The sequence below is a fragment of the Schistocerca americana genome, chromosome 4 (genome assembly GCF_021461395.2).
Source record: "Schistocerca americana isolate TAMUIC-IGC-003095 chromosome 4, iqSchAmer2.1, whole genome shotgun sequence".
NCBI classification, from domain to species: Eukaryota; Metazoa; Arthropoda; class Insecta; order Orthoptera; family Acrididae; genus Schistocerca; species Schistocerca americana.
The window spans coordinates 212,281,725-212,304,295 of record NC_060122.1 but is presented as its reverse complement, the minus strand read 5'-3'; the positions used below and the strand labels follow the sequence as shown (position 1 = coordinate 212,304,295).

General features: G+C 40.8%; 1 protein-coding gene across 1 annotated transcript in view; it reads left to right on the top strand.

Annotated features, from left to right (window-relative positions):
- The window catches only part of LOC124612626 (transcription initiation factor TFIID subunit 11-like), a 44,585-nt gene that overhangs the window by 7,024 nt on the left and 14,990 nt on the right, over positions 1–22,571 (top strand). The window contains exon 2 of the mRNA XM_047140923.1: positions 19,017–19,104. Coding sequence (XP_046996879.1) covers positions 19,017–19,104 — 88 coding nt within the window. The remainder of the gene's footprint in view (positions 1–19,016; positions 19,105–22,571) is intronic.

Here is a 22,571-nt window from a genome sequence, read left to right as displayed (position 1 = left end):
GTATTTATCATATTTACAATTGTGTATTACAAAAATATGTACTTTAAGTGATATAGTGCACACAGCCATTCATCTGCATTGTACATTGCTATGTTAAAATTGAGTGTCTATCCTTGTCTGGATTTACAATGTTTTTCTTCTTGATTCATGTTTACTTCTAATATGGGTGTGCCAAGTTTCTTCACTTTCATTGTAACCACATGTTCCAAAATTTTACCTAATAAATTACACACTTTATTCATATTTGTGTTGTTTCTGAACATGTGGTATGCTGCTGTTGCTCGCAAGAAAGTAAAACTCAAACTCATGACTAATGCACTGACAAAAAGAAACTTGCAAACAACGAAAGTCACCCACAGTCAGCAGGCAAGGAAACTTAAGTAATGGGACATATTTCGCACACTATTGCTGTAATCATTCATGAAACTCTCGCTAGGTAATGGTACTTATGTTATTGTAATCTAGGGCACTCTGGTGAAAAATTTGCAAACTTATTCCAGCAGTGAATATAATAGGCAGCTACAAAAAAAAAAAAAAAAAACTAAATGTCGATTACAGCTCATCAGTGCATAATAGAGATATGCAGAGACAGGGATTCTATAGTGAATTTTCAGCAACTCTGTTGATGCCCTTTTGATGTAAGCAGTGGAACGTGAAAAATTGTATGCCGGTTGGTAGGACACCCTTAGGCTGAAATGCCAGATTCTTGTGGTGCCCATAAGAGCTGTACTTTTGAGGAAGCCACACCCCCAAAACCTCTGCTACAGGACGACTGATAGCTGAAATCTATTATTTACAAGTCAATAACAGTCACTGCGTGCAACAGCCTCTGAATGGAGAGCAACCTGAGTGTCATAAATATTTTTTTAAATTTGTGAATACAACTATGATATCCTTCTCAAATTCCATTTGTTTTCTGTAACCTGTCTGGCCAGAAAATATGGCATCTTTAGGCCAAATGATCTTCCTTATTTTTGGTTCTACCATATTCATGATTTTCTGTAAAATTATTTTTTCATAAAACTTCATGCAGCAGCATAATAATGGTATTCCTCTGTGTTTCTGTTAAATAGGTAAAATAATTGTCTTTGTAAAATCATCAGAAATTTTTATATATGTCCACACTATCCTCATTATTCTATAGAGCCACTGAATTCTGATAGGCGATGCCGCTTTGCTTATTTTTACTGTGATGTTGGCTCTTCAGTTATGCCATTTTCCATTTCTAATACAACTTTCTCTGCATCCAACATCTGCAGATCTTCTCTTTCTATGTACTCTTTGGTGTTATTAGTTTTGCCTTCCTCTATCTCATCGTGTATGTTTGTTTCATCCTGTCCTTAATTCAGTAGTATTCTTTCCATGCTTCCAAACCTACTTCTTCCTTCCGCACAGGTTTTCCTTCGTTGTTGATGAATTTTGAAGTATTTTCTTATCGTGTCTCCCTGTTTCCTAATATGTAGTGTAATACGTTCTTGTCATGCTTAGAATTCTCTTCTATTGTGAACATTTTCGCAAGCCATCTTCTTAGCAGGTGCTGTAGTTTTCCTTGCTGCTCTGCTTAGTTGTTTTCTGTATTATGTTCCATTCTGTTTTTGGATTTTCAAGAGACTGCTTGTGCAATTCTTTCATTCCACCTGGAGTTTCTTTGTGACTGACTTTCTTGTATTACAACTGCTTTTAGGTGGGTCGTTCCATGTCAAGTGACCTAGAGCACCCAGCTCGATCCTTTTCAGTTTTGATCAAATTTACACAGTCTGTACCTGAGGGACCTGCTTGAACTTCTGCAAAGTTTCAGGTTCACCTGTAACTTGGTTGAGCTTCTAGAGCCATTTTTGTGAAGACCACTTTTTCAGAGACCGAGAAGTCATGAAGAAATCATCAAGTTTGGCGTGCCACTGTTCCTAATCTAAAAGACTAGCCCCCTTGCTTCTTAGTGTAGTTGTACAACTTCTTGTGTTCAACACATAAATGGTGCAAGTAAAGTTCAGAAAGCTATACTTTTTGCTTTATCTCAGTTCAAAGAGGGCAACAGGTCAGCCAGGACAAATTTGCTCCATATTTTAGCAAGGCATAAGTAGAGAGGCAAGGGCGCTATGGACCTGGCCTTTTGCCAAACTACTGTCTGTCTGGCTGTTAAATATTTCACAGTTTAAGACCTAGCTTGTGTGTTTCATTACTGTGCTACCATCCTGTAAATTTGCTAAAAAAGTGAATGAATCATATTATACTTACGTTCAAAGTTGTATCTCAAACTGGACGTCTATCATGTTACATTCATACTGGTAAATAGAGCATATTTCATTCTATTAGAAATACTTATTTCTGTTTTGGTGCCGCTTTGGGTAAGGTGCAAAAATTTCGCCTAAGCAATTAGCATTTTTTTGTAATCTGAGAAAAATCCTTATGTTGGTCCATGTAGCTATGCCACTACCTCTCTCAGTGACTGTAACCCTATCGCCGAGTGGCCATGCCCAACAGCCAGGCGCGGTCAGCCGATGGTGGGTTTCTTTACTACAGGTTCCCACTCCATCAAGTAAGCAATTCTTGCTGTTCTAATGGAAGTTTCTTTACAGCTTTCAGTCCTTTTAAGGCACAGTATGTCATTAGATGGCATTGGGAATCAGCATTACTACAACTGCGTGCATTGACTTGATAATGTTTCTCCATTTTACCAAAAACTTGAAAAGCTTCAGACACTAACATCAAATTGTCAAGTCCTACGAGGTGTGATTGGAAAGTTTTAAGAATGGATCTGCTACTGGTTACAGGTTTGGCGGGTAGGTACACGGAGGGTAGGGAGTGAGTCATTGCCTTGTCCTTGAAGGCCCTCTGACAGGAAACTGCGTTTCCATTGTTCAGTTCGTTGTGGCAGCTGGTTGAGTGCAGGTCTGTTAGGGCATGTTGCTGGCTTCTATTTGTGTGAAAATGGAAGTAAAAACGGAGCAACGAGTTTGTGTCAAATTTTGTTTTAAAACCAAGAAATCAGCTTTTGAGACTTATGAACTATTAAAGACAGCTTTTGGAGATATTTGTATGAGCCAGTCAAATGTTGTTGTCTGTTTCAGCAGATTTAAAAATGGCCGTGAATCATTTGAAGGTGAACCACGGTCCGGGTGTCCTACCTCAAAAATGAATGAAAATGTTGTGAAAGTTCACGACTTAGCCACGCTCTGATCGTAGACTTAGAGTTAGGGAGATGGCTGATTAACTTATTTTAAGTTTGTATGCAGTTCAGTCAATTTTAACTAAAGATCTGCTCATGCGTTGAGTGTCCGCAAAATTCATTCCAAAAGTGTTGTCAAGTGACCAAAGACAATACTGACTTTAAGTGTGCCGAAAACTGATTAATCGGACTAAAAATGTCCCAGTGTAATTACAGGTGACGAATTGTGGGTATATGAATATGATCCTGAAACCGAAGTGCAATCTCTGCAGTGGAAGACTCCACATTCACCACAACCAAAAGAAGCATGGCAAAGTCGGTTGAAGGTGAAGACAGTGTTGATGATTTTTTTTCGATTCTACCAGTATTGTGCATCATGAATTACCCCTGGAGGATAGACAATTAACCAGGAATACTACAAATGTGTCCTTGAGCGTTTGTGCGAAAAGGTGCTGAAGAAAAGGCCTGCATTGTGGAAAGACAGAGTTGGGTGGTACACCATAACAATGCTCCAGCTCATCGTGCGTTCTCCATTGTTGAATTTTTGACCAAATTCTAATCTTATCATCACAATCCCTATGTGGGCAATACATTGCGGTCTTAGTATATTCCCAGAGTACTCATTTTAAGCTGCTTCTTAAAGCTTCATTAATAAATTTTCCCAGCACAATGTACATCTGTCTTCAAGAGTCTTCCAGTTCAGTTCCTTCAGTATCTCTGTGACTCTCTCCCATGGGTTGGAAGTCATTTGTAAGCAATGTCCATTATATTCATATCCTTATATAGTGTTTTGCCCAAGTATTTGCACGAGTTGGATGATGCCAGCAGTGACTCATTGATATTACAATTAGGCCTATAGGTTACTAAGTTTTGTGTGCAGACAAATGGATCGTCCGATGATACAAATTCGACAGAATGATTCAAAAATTTATTTTGAAATCCTACTTTCTGTAAGCTCTTGTATGACGTAAATCCGTCAGTTGTCACTTTCTTGCCTGACAATATAAAGTGCTTTGTCAGAAAGACTAAAGCTTTCCTCCCCCTTGAATAAATTCAAACTATGCAACACTTGCGAGATTCTCTTTCAGGGTCACCAAATACCTAAATATGTTAAACTTCATTTTTCAATGGTCACCCTTTCTGGCATTTTCCAGTAGCTATATGCAATTTGTCTGTTCTGACACCTTGTTTTGTCCACTGATTAGAACACACTCGTTAAAGATTCATATGATGTAACTAACTTCTCAGCAGGTGCCATAGTAGTTGCACACAGTGTTCGTTGATAATTGTTTTTCAGGCTCTTTCCTTGTAGCTTATAGCCTCTTACCCAACAATAAACTAAAATTATGCCCTTCTCAGTGGATAAATTGGAACTGTCAAACCATGCATTCTCCCTTATAGATGATCCCTTGTGACTCTGGATGCAGTACAGTTGCATAGGGAAATCAGTATACACGCCTTTCTCATGAAGTGTCATGGAGATGAGTCCATGACATTCTACACAATTCCTGCTATCCTCATTTGGAAACAATCCGAAGTCCCAACAAAATTTCAAATAAATTTCTGTGTTACATAACCGAGAAATTAGATTTCATTTTGTAACACTATTGGCACTTGAAAGTGCAACACTTTCACTCATCACTATTAACAACTGAAAATGATAAACTATGTTTCCCTGGCACTGCACAAAACATTAACAATAATTCACCACACCGGAATTGTGCGATCAGCATCGAGTCGCAAGTCCAACATACATTGTTTGGGTTTGTGCCACGCCAAAAGTGCTCAAGATGTTTAGGTAGTTATTACTAGTGTTTCTCTCAACATCTATATTAATATGCATGTCTCCCCTTATTGCTTTGTTAGTTTTGGGGGGCTGTGACACTTACCAGGACTTCAGTTAATTTGTTGAAGAAAGTATTGACGTTACCAGTAAGTGAGCGATATACCCATTGAATGATTAACTTTCTGTGGATGTCTTAGCTTTGTACATTCAGTAGCTGCCAATGTAAAATGTTTATTTACATTATTTGTGATCAGATCTTCTAGTTTTAAAATGTGTTCCACCTCTGATGTAAACCATGATCCTCCACCCTTAAAGGTTGTGCTGTAGTGGCTTGAACATTCATATAACACAAATGCTATGTGCTATATTTCATTAATTCTACATATATGCTGTGTATTGCATATCAGTGTACTGTTCAAAGACTGAAATCCTGCTTCAAGCCAATGTATTTACTATACAGTTTGTTCTCCACCCTACCCGCTCTCACTATCTGATCACCTTTGATAAAATCCTCACACAGAGTTTTTAAACCGTCAATCATTTTGTTCAGACTATTACTCGGTTTGAAAATCCTGGCCGGCCGATGTGGCCGAGCGGTTCTAGGCACTTCAGTCTGGAACCGCACGACCGCTACGGTCACAGGTTCAAATCCTGCCCCGGGCATGGCTGTGTGTGATTTCCTTAGGTTAATTAGGTTTAAGTAGTGAAAGTTCTAGGGGGCTGATGACCTCAGATGTTGAGTCCCATAGTGCTCAGAGCCATTTTTTTTTAAATCCAGGCTAACTTCTCCTGTGATGGAGAGCTTGCACCTCTGCTGCGACTGTGGTTCTCTCTTTTTTCTAACATTTGTGATTTTCCTTTCCTACTTACTCACAGGCAGAGTCTTTTATGCACATTTCCTATTCCTACACCATCTTGAGGCTCCTCTCCCCTCAACTCTGACTGCTGGAACCTGTTGCTGGTGGACACAACAGAGCAGTCAGTTTCTGTCCAGCTCTGCCAGCCTTCCTACCAACTTCAGGTTTTGAAAACCCCTTACCTCCCCCATCCCACCACCATTGCCTTCCTTCATCCTCATTAGCTTCCTCCAAGCTTGATCTAATTTGTGTTTGAAGAGCACAAGTTTTCCTTTCTTGCTCCTGTATTAATCTGTTCCTGCTAAATATTTTGCAGTTCCAAGAGAGGGCCTTGGTCGCCTCCCCAGAGATCTCCCCCGTGCACTCCTCTCCCCCTGCTCCTAGTGAAACCACTTGCTTCAGCCCCACAAAACTTATCACTACTTACTTTCCAACTGCAGTTCACACAGCTTCCACCCGTGGTCAAATAAAATATGTATAGCAAAGGAGAAACTTTAAATATGTGAAACTAAAAATATGTTGAGAGTTGTATTATGTTTATTTTGTTATAAAAAGATTCTAACCTCCAATAATAGGTTGAACAATGGAAAGTCCAACAATTATGCAAAGGCTAGATTGCTACTTACTGTAAAGATGACAAATTGAGTTGCAGACAGGCACAGTGAAAAGACAGTTACACATTAAGCTTTTGACCAAAGTCTTCCTCAGAAAAGGAAGTAAAACACATGCATTTACCCAAGCAGGCACTCCTCACACACACTTGACCATTATCTCTGGCTGCTCTGGCCTGATTACAACTGTTAGGTTGAACGAAAGCTGCAATTGGGATTGGGGCAGGGAAGGGGGAGGGACTGCACCGGTACTAGAAGGCAGCAGGACAAGGCTTCCAGGGCAATGTGGGAGGTTATGGGGTGAGGGAGGGGGGTAGGAAGAGGAGCGCACAGGAGAAAAGCCTGAAAGTGTGTTGGCAGAGTGTTGCACACAATGAGGGTGAGGTTAGTGGACAGAGGGAGTGGGAACCATTGGGTGGAGGCTGTGGGGCCATAGGTTGAGTGTGGGATAATTTTGGGAGAGGAGAATGTGTCGTTAGGGTAGCTCTCATCTTCGCAGTTCAGAAAAGCTGGTGGTGGAGAGGAGTAGCCAGATGGCCTGGGTTATGAAGCAGCCATGAAAATTGAGCATGTTTTATTCAGCTGCATGTTATGTCATAGGTTTATAGATGATATCTTAATGATCTAGACTCGGGGTCAAGACACCGTATCCTCATTCCTTCACAACCTCAACTACTTCTTTCCCATCTGATTCACCCGGTCCTCCTCAACACAGTGTGCCATCTCCCTGGACACTGACCTTCTCCTCTCTGATGGCTCTATCCACAGTTCTCTCCACATTAAACCCATCAATCACCATGAACCTGCATTTTGACAACTGCCATCCCTTCCACACAAAAAAACCCTGCCCATACAGCCTGGTTACTGGGAACAGCATATCTGCAGTGATAAGAACCTCTTTACCCTGTATGCTGAAGGTCTCACAAAGGCCTTCACAGACAGGCAGTACCACCCAAAGCTAGTCCACCAACAGATTTCCCGTGCCATATTCCCATACCCTCCTATCCTCCCACCATCCCTCAAGAACCAGCTATGAAGGGGTGCCCTCTTCATCACCCAGTACCACCCCAGAATGGAATAGCTACACCACATCCTTCGTCAGGACTTTGATTTTCTATCACCAGGTGCTGAAATGAGGGATATCTTTCCCACTCCTTCTAAAGTGGTGGTCCATCACCAACTCAACCTCCACAACGCCCTAGTCTATCTAACCATCACTGAGCCACTCCCAATCCCAGTCCCTTGCCACAGGAATTAAATCCATGTGGAAGACCCAGTGCAAACCTGTCCAATCCACCCATCTACCACTTCCTGTTGTGGGCCTGTCACAGGCTTATCACACCCCTTCAGAGGCTGATCCACCTGCAAAAGCAGTCATGTGATATACCAGCTCTACTGCAATCATTGCATAGCTTTTTATTTTGGTGTGACTATCAACCAGCTGGCCACCACTAAACTATGGCCAAGAGCAAAGTAGACTACCCTGTGGCACAACAAGCAGCTTGAACACAACATGTGTGATTTTAATGGTTGCTTAACAACCCAGTGCATCTGGATCATCCTCTATGCCGTCAGTTTCTTTGAACTGCACACCTGGGACTTATCGTTACAATACTTCTCTGCTCCTGGAATTATCCTTGCTTCAATCTATGATGACGTACTGTCCCCACACCCTCCATCTCCTGCTACCTTTGTACAATAACCTCCTCCAAATTCACACCCCCTCACCTTCATTGACCACCAAGTTTGCACCACCTACATGCATGTGCCAAAGTGTTGGCTTTGAATAACTTTTATGAAACGTACTCGAAACTTACAAGCACCTGATTTTGTACACTTAAACAGCTTTCTGAGACAAATAAGAAGTATATCGATTAAAGTTTTAAATATGTCTACTGACAGCTGCACTTTTTCAAAAAATGGCAGAAACATCATTGTGCTGCTTGGAGAGCCCATCTTTAAACAGCAAAAAGCTGCAATTTTATGGACGAAATCAGCTGAGAATTGGTAATATGATACACAGCCATGCTATCTTCTTGTGATGGTTGTACAGTAGCCTCTGTCCTTCTCTATCAAAATATATGCACTTGCAGATTTGATGCAAACATTTTGGGTTGTTTTTTTATATGCCCCGAAAAAGAATTATGTAAGCTTCAGAAGCTATATAGTTAAATTTGTCACACATACCTGCTTTCGATTGAAAATAATTGCTCAAAGTTAGTGTTTATTGTTTTCATACACAGTTTATATTTTCGAATGTGACAATGAGTAAGCAGAGAGTAAAATCAGTGAAAACTGCTTTTATGTCAGTAAAAATACAAGTGTAGTTCTATGTAGATTAACTTACAAGCAGTGAGCAACAATGAGCAACGGAAAATTGTGCCTACGTATGGATGAAATTATCACCAAAAGTTTTTGTAAATTCATCCTGGAAGAAATTTCATATAACATTATTAGCAACATTAGGCTATGGAAAACATTGTTGAATATGTTGCCAAGACAGAGAACACGTTTTAAACCTTGGCATGTCTAAAAAGAGTATCGAGCTTCAGAAACTATACATATTTAAATTTTAGACTTGTGCCTACTTATTGATCAAAGGACCCCAAAAAGGTTTTAATTAATTGCTGACTTTTCAGCATTTAAGACATTATTGGAAGCATTGCCAAAATGTTTTTACACCATTGCTGAAGGATACCTGTAATCTTCCGACTGTCATTCCTCTCTGGTGCTGATCTTGTGATTAACTTGCTCTTAGAAAGCTTTGTGACTGAACTAATTTGTGTTTTGTGAAATGAACCAAGAAGTGCCTGATGATTTTTGGTGGTTGAGATGGCACTGGCAGTCATAGGATCCTTCATCATTCGTTTACAGTAAAAGACAATTTAAACCATGGAAAGAAATGTCATTGTTGGACAAAGAGCTTTTAAAACTTAGATATGGACTAGACTTAACAGAATGTACCAAAATTTGTTCATATTATAATGTCCTGCTGATAACAAAATTTCATTTTCTGCAAAATAGTTGATGTAATCCATTTGAGAAAAATATAAAGTTAAGAAGGGTTTATACCCAGTTGATATTTCTCATGTTGAAAAGTTGAAACTCTTGACTAATCAATTTTTCAAGCCTGGCCAGGAGTTTTGTCCCAGATTCAGACAAGAATTTGCTCATAAGCAACTACACCCTATGGATGAGTAAGAATCAGTGTATACTGATTATGTAGATGCAGTTGACACTTGCTACACAGTGACTATTTCACTAACATCACTTAAAGATTCACCTTTAAAGCTTCAATGAACTAGCACAAGGCAGAAAGCTCAAAGAGCACAAGGTTCCATCACCAAGACTGTAACAGCTGGTGGTGGTTTGAGCTCGACTGATGTTGTGGAAAAACAAATGCTGAAGCTGTGCCAGAAATGTAGAGATGTGACCATTTGAATTAATGAGCTAGAAATTAAAGTGTGCATACGAGTCATTCCCAGAAAGTTCAAATTTTTATCCTAGCTCCTATCAGCTGGAGTATAGTACAAACAACAAAAGAATTTAGTGTTCAACTTTAATTCAAACTGTTAATTTGTAATTGAATTACATTGAGGGTAACATCTACTGTAAAGGATATTGCTGTCAGATCCACAGGGCAGCTGTTGCTGTGGTAGACTGATATTTTAGTAATTAATTGTCACCATTAATCTCAAAGATTTAGGTAAGAGTCTAATCTTGCTCTCTTGTTCCTAAACCATCACCTATGGTTGACACACTTCCCACATGTGCTCCACAGAACACAGCTTTGATAAAATATCATTTTATTAATAGAGGAAAATGTGAAAAATAACTCCACTTAGCAATGGAAGATTGTAACCAAATTATGTTAGGAGATGTTAAGGCACTGGACATATATTCCAGAAAAGCAAGATTCAAATCCTTGTGACCCATTCAGTTATATTTTTCTGTGATGTCATTGAACTGATTAAGGCAAACACTGGGATTGCTTCTTTGGAAAGGATAAAGCAAGTTGCATCTCAGTCCCATTCTGTGAGCTTCTGGTCTGTTTACAGTGAACACATTATTCATGGGATGTTAAACTTTAACTCTTTCTTCCTTGCTCTGAGGACTGTAGGTCACAAATACACTAATTTATTGACATTGTCCACTTTGAAGTCTGTGAAATCTGTCCATTAGTTTTTCTGGGAGTAGACTCTTGTTGGACTCAAGATGTTCAGGACCACTCTGGGTTTCACATACTTCAGTTGCAGTTTCATTTATCCACAGTAACAAATTCCCAAAACCAGATGGAATATTGCTGATAGATTTGTTTCTCATATGCTTGTGGTCAGCATTCAACAAATGTGGGACAGCGATTTATATATTTGTGATCATGAATCCTCTAATGTTTCATTATGCTTCATTTTGAACTTTGTCAACCTTTTCAACTGTGGCTTTAGTTTCAGGATTTTCTTCATGTGGATAATCTTCAATGAAATTAATTTGAATTCAGTGATGCATTCCTTTTCTGTTGGAAATTGGCAAGTTGAAATGTTGTTTTTGTTGTTGTTGTGGGCTTCATTCTGAAGACTGGTTTGATGCAGAGTTGCACACGAGTCTGTCCTGCATAACTATTTGAGCCTACATTATTTGAACCTGTTTACTGTATTTGGTACTTGGTCTCCGTCTGTAATCTCCCCCCCACCCCCAACAAACACACACCTTTCTCCATTACCAAATTGACAGTTCCTTGATGCCTCCACCCATCAAATCTTCAACATTCTCCTGTAGCACCACATTTCAAAAGCTCTTTTCTCTTCTTGCCTGAACTGTTTATCAGCCATGTTTCAGTTCTGCACAAGCCTACACTATGGACAAATTCTGCTGGATAATACTTAAATTTGTATTTGACTGATGACCAGCCCCGTCTTTGCTTGGGCAGTGCTAAGCATGTATTGCTGAATGATTTGTTTGGCAAACCAGTAATATTATTTATGGGCCATTGCGTAGAGTTATGTTTAACACAAGCGAACAACATAAGGTACCCCCCCCCACCATTGGGCTCGCCAGTCTTTGGTGTGTTTGTGCTTGGCTACCATGGGTCCCCAGCCTTTGCAGCAGCTTTTCGCTTCTGTGCTGCATGTCTATCCTCTTGCTATTCTTTCTCCCTCCATTGGAGAACATGTCTGGAATGTTGTTGGAAATGTTTTCTGTATATTCAGTTGTCGATATCAGAACAGGCTCTCCATTGTCTTTCGTTCCTTCTTTCTGTTTTTCGTTCCTCTTCTCCTATCCTTCCTCCACTTTGGTGTTCGAGGTTCTTCGTTTTCTACTTCCTCCCTGAGTGCTCCTGAAGGCCAGCCAACACATCTGACGTGTAACAGGTGATTGGGTAATGCATAATTCCCAGCCCCCAGTTTACAGGTAGGGTTCACATGTAACCCCTGGTAAAGGACAGGCTTAGGAAGGGTTGATTGCCTGAGCTGCTACCTTCCTAAACTGCCAATTGGTCCCTCTGTCAGGTGTTTGGGAGGAGTGACCTGAGTTGTGAACAGTCACCTAAGGTGGTTGCACCCCATTCTGAAGAGAGCCCCCAGTTGGAAGGAGTGAGCTGTTGGACATGCTGGCAGTCATGGGGGATTTTCTTGCAGTGAGCCAATCATCTTTTCCCCAGTCAGTGTCTAGCAAATGTAAACGGAATCAGGCTAACGATTCAAAGACCCTCCCATCTGCACCACGGTTCCTCGCGGTTTCATGTACTGAAGACGACCAGTCCTTCGCTACAGTAAATCCGTATTGATGCAATTGCTGGCCCTGTGAAAACTTGCTCTCATTTATGAAGTGACACTTTGCTTTTGGACACTACTACTGATTCTCAAGCATAACAACTGCTTGCAGTTTCGCTCCTCCATGGCTATCCTGTTTGTGTCAAGGCCCATCGAATGTTGAATTTTTCCTATGGTGTTATTTACACCAGGCTGCTCAATGGTCTGACAGGCAGAAAACCAAACGTACCTCTCTGATCAGGGTGTCATTGCAGTCCACTGGATGATGAAAAAATAGCTGCATCCGTAGTGCCTACATGCACTCTTTTTTTTTTCTCATTTGATAGAGTGGTGCTTCCATCAAAGATCAAAGCAGGCTATGAAGATATCACAGTATGGCCATACATTCTGAACCTGATGCACTGCTACCAGCGTGATCATTACAACCACACTCTAGATCCTGTTGACTCCCAGCCAAATGTGTAACCTGTGGTAGAGATGCTCACGAGGGTGATCGTCTGCCTCCTTCTCCCCACTGTATCAAACTGCAATGGCGGCCGTGTTGCCTTCTCCCGAGATTGTCTCATGTATCTCGATAAGCAGGCTGTCCAGGAGTAGTGGGTGAAGGAAAAGTTGCCTTACCCTGTTGCTCACAAGTTGTTGGCTGGTCTGAAACCCTGCGTTCTACCATCTGGCACCGACAGAACTTTTCTTGCTACATGTCACTCCACGAAGGACATGGCCACACAGTCATGTGACCTCAAATTTAGCACCGTGGTTGTGAAATCGCCCAGCATCATGGCAGCATCTCCATCTCCTCCTCTAGCTTTGCAACAAGCCACCAAATTTTTGCCTCAACGGGCGAAGTCGTCAGCTACACAACTGGCAGACCAGAAGAAATACTCCTGCAAAGACTTCCTACATTCCTCCAGCCAGTAAACATCTGAGTCTTCTTTTGCCAACCGGAAAGGCTCCAGGAAGTCAAACAAAGGGAACTTTGCTGACTAGGAGATGCTCTTTGATGGTGTTGCCATGTGATACCCTCTCCTGACTGATCTCCATGTCGCTGGTGCGCACCACCAACCGTTTTTCTGCCCTGGACTTTGCACACAGACAGATGGAGAATGCTGACGCCTCTGTAGACCTCATGGAGCAGGATTCTCAGACCTCTGTGCCCTGTAGCAGTGAGTCTTCAAAGGCTGGCACACGGCAGCTGCCGAGGTGACACCCCTTCATTTTTTTCCTCATCATGACTCTCCTCCAATGGAATGTTCATAGCCTTCGATCCAACCAAGAGGACTTACAGCTGCTCTTAGAATCACAGCGTCCCCTGCTACTCTTAACTCCAGGAAGCAAAATTACATCCTTGTGACCACTTTGAGCTCTCACATTTCTTCCCAGTCCACTTTGACCTTCCACCCGAGGACGGAATCCCATCTCATGGGATAGTCATGCTGCTGATCTGGGATGATGTTCATCGTCAACCCATCTCCATGACTACCCAGCTCCAAGCTGTTGCAGACTGCATTTTTCTTTCTCATTTGACCTCTCCATCTTTTGGGGAAGCCACCACATCCCTTTCTGCTGCTTGGTGACTCTTAATGCACACCATCCCCTTGGGGTTCTCCCAGAAGCTGTCCGTAAGGTGCCCTCTTGGCTGGTCTTGTCAATCAGTTAACCTTATCTGCCTTAAGGTGGGGACGCCCATGTTCCTTTCAGACTCTGCGCACACCTAGTCCCATTTGGACATACTCTTCTGCCACTGCATCATCTCAAGTGGTCCGTTCTCTCTGACACAATACTCGAGTGACCATTTCCCATGTGCTGTCAGTTTGCTGACTCCTACTGCACCTCCGTGCACACCCAAATGGCAGCTTTTTAAGGCCGACTGGAGGCTTTACTCCTCTCTGGCGACCTTCGGCGAACAAAGTTCCTCAGTTGTGATGACCAGGTAGAATATTTTACAAACTTTATTCTTACTGCCGCAGAACGTTCCATTCCTTGCACTTCCTCTTTATTGTGCTGTGTCCCGGTACCTTGGTGGACTAAGGCATGCTGCGACGCAATTCGCACACGGAGACGTGCTCTCTGTGTTTTTAACTGTCATCCTACGATAGCTAACTGCATTCATTATAAACAGTTTTGTGCATAGTGTTGTCATGCTCTTCGGGATAGCAAGAATAGCTAGCGAGATTTTATTTACTAGTTCTTTTAACAGTTCCACTCCCTCCTCCATCAACTGGGCCAACCTCAGGCGGTTCTCCAGGACCAAAGCCTGTCCCACAATTCCAGCCTGACAGTAGCAGATGATGTCACAGTCGACCCTATTGCTATCTCCAACACCTAGGGCTGCCATTTTGTGGAGATTTCGAGCTCCTCCCCCTATCACCTGACCTTCGTCCATTGGAAACGAGTGGAGGAGGCTCAGGTCATAATTTTCTCCTCTCAGAATTGCGAGTGCTACAGTGCCGCCTTTACCTGAGGGAGGTAAATCATGGCCTCCCTTCATCCCCATCCTCTGCCCCAGGGCCAGTCAATGTTCACATTCAGATGTTGCAGCAGTTTGCTCTTGTGGGCAAGCATTTCCTCCTTCATACATACAACCGCATATGGGCAGAGGGCATGTTTCCCAGATGCTGGTGTGAAGCCACTGTCATACCCATCATACCCATGCCTAAGCCCAGTAAGGACAAACACCTTCCTTTTAGCTACAACCACATTTTTCTCACCAGCTATTTTTGCAGGGTGATGGAATGTGTGATGCATGCCTGGCTGGTATGGTGGCTCAAGTCTCGCAGTTTACTAACCATTGCACAATGTGAATTTTGAACGCATTGTTCTGCAGTTGACCGGCTTGTCACTTTGTCCACCCATGTCATGAATGGTTTTCTGCGGAAATCCCAGACTGTGGCCATGTTTTTTGATTTGGAGAAAGCTTATGACACCTGCTGGAAGACTGGTATCCTCTGTACTATCTACAAACAGGGTTTCTGTGGCCGCATGCACTGTTTCCTTCTGGAATTTTTAAAAGCTGTGGTTTTCAATTTATGTGTGGTTTCTGGTGGTTCTACCTTGTCGGACACCTTTATCCAGGAAAACAGTGTGCCTCGGGGTCCTGTCTCGAGTATAGTCCTGTTTGCTATCGCCATTAACCCTATAATGATCTGTCTCCTGCTGGGCATTTCGGGCTCCCTTTTTGTTGACGATGTTTGCCATCTATTGCAGTTCTCCATGAGATTGTCTTATTGAGCGGCATCTTCAGCAATGACTCGATCGTCTTCATTCATGGAGCATTGACAGTGGCTTACGTATTTCCACTGACAAAATTGTTTGTATGAATTTCTGGTGGAGCTATTGGCTTTTTCCATATTCTTTGCATCTTGGGCCTGTTGCTCTTCCGTTCCTTGAAACTACGAAATTCCTGGGGCTCATACTCGATAGGAAACTTTCTTGGGCTTCCCATGTGTCTTACTTGGCAACCTACTGTATGTGGTCCCTCATTGTTGTACATGTCCACAATGGTACTTCCTGGAGTGCAGATTGAACCACCCTCCTCTGTTTGTACCAATCCCTTGGCCGTTTGAACCTAGACTGTGGGTGTGTTTTCTATGCATCTGCACATACGTGCCTCTTATGCTGTCTCAGCAGTATCCACCATTGTGTTAGCCATTCAGCCACTGGCGCCTTTTACACTAGCTCTGTTGAGTGACTGGTTGCAGAAGCTGCCGAACTACCACTGTCCCATGGCCGTGGACTTCCTCCACAGCAGATACGTATGCCATTTGTCTGTCATGCGTGGCCACCCATCCTATGCGTCCTACTTCGATGACTCCTCTGATCACCAAAATGGGGTGCGTCCCTCTTCCCTGTTACCTCCTGGAGTTCGCTTTTGTCTCTTGCTCTGGCAGCTTAACTTCACGCTACCTGCCATTTTCCCTACAGGTGTGAACCCTTCAACACCTTGGCTTCATGCGGTGGCCTGTGTTCACCTTGGCCTTCATTCGCTTCCTAAGGACACTACTGCACCCTTGTTCTACCCATTCAGCTTCGTGACCTTCGCACGGAACTACACAATAATACCTTTGTGTACACTCATGGCTCTCGGACTGCCTGGTGTTGGGTGTGCCTTTGTCATTGGTACCGACATTTTTTCATATCAAAGTCCAGAACAATGCTCAGTATTTACAGCAGAGCTCTTCGCCCTGTGACAGGCCACGCAGTTCGTCTGGTGACACAGGCTTTTCAATTGCATCATTTGCTCCAACACTGTCAGTGTCCTTCAGAGTCTCTGTGCGTACACCATCCATCTCTTAGTGCAACAGGTACAGGAAAGCTGCCACTTGCTCTATCTTGTTGGAGCCAGTGTGGGGTTTGTGTGGGTTTCTGGTCATATCAGTCTGACAGGAAACGAGGCTGCTGAAGCTGCTACAAAGACTGCATTCCTTGTATCTCAGCCCACTGGTCCTTACATTCCCTCCATTGATCTCTGTGTTGCTGTCTGTCAGCAAGTGGTGTCACTTAGGCATCACCACTAGTTCCCCCTTCATGGGAACAAGCTCCAGCTTTTTAAGTCTCTCCCAGTGTGTTGGACCACCTTCTCGGGACCCTCTTGTCATGAGAAGATCATTTTAGCTAGGGTATGTATCGGGCATTGTCTTTTCAGCCATCACCATTTGTTAAGTGGTGCTCCCCCACCACTTTGTGCTCATTGCTCTCAACCTTTGACGGTCCGCCATTTCCTGAAGTAATGCCCTTCGTTAACCACTTACATTCCTATTTGTTTTTGTCTGAGTTATCGGTGGCCTGTCGACAGTGTTTTACTTTTTATCCATCATACCAGTATGGTGAAGGACATATAACCTTTAGTTCAGGACCTCCGTTTTTTAACCTTTAGTTCAGGACCTCCATTTTTGTATGGCATGTTTTATAAATCTTTCTCCACATCCCTGGTTTTAGCTGTCATCTCTTCCGTTGATTGGGATTAACGTGTAGTCGTTTTTAACTCCCCTTTTCATCTTTTTGTTCTACGGTCCTGATGTGGGGACGTATGACCTAGTTGTTTTTGTGCCCTAAAACAAAACAAACAAAGCAATAGGCAACTGAACATCACATCAGTATAACTTCAGTGATTAAGGTCATGCATACCGGCAAAGTTGTCAGGAGGCACGAAAGTTATGTGTTTTGTATTTAACTGGCTTTCGGAGTTACATTTCGTGGCAGTGATTGGAGTGGTGGGCTACTGCCCCATCCAATCCATCCTGAAGCAGTCTGTGTGTTAGTGAAAACCATACCAAAATCACTACAGTAGTTCCTGAGATTAGACTAGACATACAGATAGAAAAAAGTGTCGGGGCGGGGGGATTTAAGTTATAAATCGTACAGAACAACATATGTATAGTATATAAAGTCTGGTAATAATTGTTTCATGTGGCTCAGTGGCCTAGTGAGAGTCATTCAATTAGATGCCACTTCATATCCATACTGGATAATATTGGCTTGTTCCATGAATATGTGCAGGCAGCACAAAATTTACAAACACCAGAGTGGAAAACAACAATAAGTCACACAACAGTGATCGTGGGTTTCGGATTGAACGAGAACTGTCACTGCTGCAGGAAGCGGTGAAGATGAAATGGACGCTCTCGATCATGTAGTAAGAGTCTGTGCTGCTAGTTGTATCATTCATCTGTAGATATGGTATTGTCTTCGTAGTTGTGGCAGATTTTAATTCATTATAAGTGAGGCAATATGCCCGATTTAATTATAAATTGTATACACAAACCTTTCTTGTAAATCAGTTTACCTGTTAGTAAAAACTGTATCAAAATCATTACAGTAGTATCTAGCCAGAATAGACAGACAGAAGTGAGCAGGGGACTTAAAGTTTATATATGTAGAAGAAGAAGAAGAAGAAGAAGAAGAAGAAGAAGAAGAAGAAGAGGAGGAAGAGAGGCAGGAGAATGAGAAGAAGAACACTGTCTCTGATAGACTTACAATGTCTTTGGCCGACTTGAAAGTTATCACTTCTTGTCCCTGAACTTATTTTTTTAAACCCATGTCCAAATTTCCCCTTGAATTTCTTGACTGCTTTCTCAACATACAGATTGAATAATATCAGGGAGGGACTAAAAACGGGTCTCACTCCCTTGTCAAATACATCCTTTCCAAGTACATCGACTACATAAGCTGTAAATAATCTTTCTCTCCCTGAATGTTATCTCTACTACCTAAAGAATTTCAAAGAATGTGTTCTAGTTGTCATTGAGAAAAGCTCCTCTAAATGTACAAATGCTATAAATGCAGACATTAAAAACAAAATTTAATGATAATGTGGAATTACAGTGTAGCCGTTTGAACAAGATGCACAACACTTTTAAAAGCAGTGTGAACCAGACTTGTGTTTTTCTGGTTATATAACTGTGCAAAATTTGTATATAACAAAAGCAAATTTTCAATAGTAAAAATGTTACTCCTGTGCCAGACTACATTAATAGCATTTGTCGATTTAGAGGAGTTTTTCTCAATGACGACTGGAACACACACTTCGAAATACTGTAGGTAGCAGGGATAAAACATTCCGGAAGAGAGAGATTGTTTACGGTTTCTACAGTTGATGCACTTGAAAAGGGGAGAGTATTTGACAAGGGAGTGAGACATGTTTGTAGTCCCTCCCTGATATTATTCAATCTGTATGTTGAGAAACAGTGAAGAAATTAAAGGGTAAATCTGAAATGGGTTTAAAAAATAAGTTCAGCGAGAAGAAGTAATAACTCTGATGTCAGCCATAGACATTGTTGACATTGTACTTACATGAAAAATTCATAGGAAGTGTATGTTTTGTTTCAGAGTGTTGGTATCCAATTTCACTGAAGATCAACTGGATAGATATGAGATGTACAGGAGGTCAGCTTTTCCGAAGGCATCTATTAAGAGGGTAAGTTCATTTATAAGCATATGTAAGTCAGAAAGCAGCGTGTTGATGAGATGAGTTAGTAAGGAATTTATGATTTTATGTATGAGTGTAGATTCCAACTTACCAAATACAACTTAGGTTGAGAAACAGACAGAAAACTATGATAATATGCTATGCTTTCCAAGTTCTTCAAAGCCTCACACCATAGTGAATTCTCCAAGAGTGAGATAATATACAGTTGAACAATCCTAACTATTTGTCACAGGTTGTGACATAGTCACAGCAAAATTTTAGTGGTGATGCAGGAAGATATTTACATATTTTTTATATCAGTTATGTATGACAAAAATATTCATAAATCAGGTTGTTAATTTCAGTCAGTAATGACCACCTTCAGGCCTGGGAACACACGTTGTGGTAATCATATCAAGTCGGCATATGTAAAAATGGCACAACCATGGATATTAGCCAAACAAGCTTTGTTGTATCTATATAAAATGTAAGTACTACATGCATAGTTATAACAGACATGCCGATTCTGAATAATCTTATTGGACTCAGTCTAATGAGTTTCTTCAGGAAGTCAGCATGTCTTTTACAACTATGCCAGTGGTACTTAACATTTTATTAGCATACAACAAAGGTTGTTTGGCTATAAACTGTGATTTACCTTATTTACACATGCCAGCTTGATATGATTAACACATTGTGTGTAATCGGGTGTGAAGATGGTCTTTATTAACCAAAATTAATTACTGGATTTATAATTGTTTTTGTGATACCTAACAATTAGCATTCTGTCATGTTCGTATGCTGTGTTATGAAGTTAATTTCAGTCTTATTTAGCCTTCTTGGTGTTACAATTTTCTCACATGTTAATGTAAATTATTTTTTCCTGTGACCATCTTCCAATTACTCCATGCTTCAGATGACAATGAATGCTTTGATAAATCTGTTGTGCCTTCAAAAGCAGTTGGCTGTTTTCTCAGTTTTATACATCTTCTTCTGTACATGAATGTTTATTCAGTGTTTGCAGTTACTGCAGCCAGCAGCCTAACCACCTTCATTTGAAACAACTATCAGTAGAGACCACAGAGAGAATGTAGTGCTGCAAGACAGTTTGCTGAAAACTGTTCTTTACTCTAAAAAGTTAAAGCTATCACCCTCCTAAAGGTTGGTTTGAACATGTAGTTTATTTAATAGACATGGTCCTTTTGCCTTCCTCTTAGCTTTCAAATGATTCCAGCTAGTTATAAAATGACATATAATTTAATATGGGTTCCAAACCACAGTGCAACTTTCCATGTTTCGCATTAACAGATCATTGTCAAACGTGAAAAGGATTGATAAGTAACAGAAAAAAAATCTTTGCATCAATTCATAATTTAACCCAGTACCTTTTTATCTGCAGAATAAAACTTACCCTTAGTCACAGACATGTGTTTGTAGGTAGAAAGTAACTAAAGGTGGTGGTAATGCAGCAGTTTCACAGTACAATCATCATTACAAAATAATAAAGCAATATTCCATGTGTCCACTGGGTCAGACATAACAATGTAGTTGCATACTTCTCAGGTACAGAAAATCTATTGATTACACCACAGTACATTGGTTATATATAGACGATCATTTCCTACTGAGCACACTGGCAGTAGAGCACACATGCAAAATCTGCACAATGAGTAATGTTGGTATGACAGGAAGATGGCAAGCACTTTTTCTGTTAGTGAGATACTGCTCCAAGAATTGAATGGATTACAGCATCAACGTACTCAGTAATTTGCTGTAAGTAATTCATTATATGGATAAAGTTATGGGGGAAGAATATAATATGAGAATGAATAAAGCAAAAACAAAAGTAATGGCATGCGACAAAAAATATCAAGTGAAAGTCCAAGTTCATGTAGGCAATGAACTGCTTGAACAAGTTGATAAATTTACTTATCTGGGCAGTAATATTACCAGGGATGGAAGGAGCAAGGCAGAAGTGAGAAGTAGAATTGCTCAAGCAAAGGCGGCTTTTAACAATAAGAAAAACATCTTAACATCTAAGAGCATCAGCATTGAAATCAGGAAAAGATTTTTGAAATCATGTGTGTGGAGTGTGGCATGCTATAGGTGTGAAACATGAACTCTCGGGACAGAGGAAGACCAGAAGCTAAATTCTTTTGAAATGTGGTGCTATAGACACATGCTCAAAATAAAATGTATCGACAAGGTCACAAACGAAGTGGTTCTGGAAAGAGCAGGTGAGAAGAGAAGCTTCTGGAGTTTCATTGTTAAAAGAAGAGTGCAATTTACAGGCCACCTATTAAGACATAAAGGACTCCTGAACACAATCATAGAGGGATATGTCAAGGGAAAAAGACCAAGAGGAAGACCACGACTGAGGTACATGGATCAAATTGTGAAAGATGTGGAATGTGACACCTATAAAGAAATGAAGAGAAAAGCTGAAAGACTCACAGAATGGAGACAAGCTACCATTGTAGCTGTTGCAAACCAATCCTTGGATTGACCACTACAGAAGAAGAAGAATTCATTATGAGTTCTAGATGAATAATGACCTCCCTAATTAAGTCAAAAGAAAAAATGACCTCCATTGGAACTGACATCTGCTCAGAAAGGGTGAATTATGCTGCTACCAAAATCTTTAATCACTGATGTAATAATGTTAAATGTATGACATATAGTATACTTAAGTTTGAAAGTAGGCTAATAGATTCCATCTGGGCAACATCTATTTCATGGCAGATTTTTATTTTTGAAGCTTGTCATGGCATCTGCATCCATCCTCATTATTAATTTTAATTCCCATGCACAACTTATGTTTTTCTTTAAACTTGTGTGTGAAGGGCATATTCTGAGATCTTCATTTCTGCTGTTATATGTTTTTGTAATGTTGGTTTTGCAGACGGGATTGGAAGAAACTGTTATGTATTTACTACTCATACTTCCTTGTAGCCAAGAAATACTTACCCTACCTTGTAACTTTTAGTGTTTGTTTGTACTTTAAATGCTACTTAAAGTAAATTGTTTACACATAGGATGTATTTAAACATATTACCTAAACTCCTACTGTTTATCTTATCGTAAAGAACTGCAATTTAAACTGTGTGCAGGCTATAGTCCTTCATCATTTATTTATCTATTAACGTGTAAAAATATTAATCAATTCTCTATTTCAGTGTAGCACGATTGTTGCACTTGAGGAACGTCCTGTTATTGAACTCCTCTCCAGATTAGCTAAATTAACAGTTCAGATACTGCTGGTCCCATTTCATAGTTACAGAAGTTTAATTTTAATGCATTTATGGTTACAGCGGCTTTAGCATATCTATACCTAGAAAAGAGTGAGTTTTATAGTGCAAAAGTACATCATATCGTCATCGTACATCAAAGCTAAGTTATAATATCTAGTATTACGAAAATATCAGTAAATTTGTGAAGTTACTATTTTTGCATGAATTCATTATTTTACAAAACTA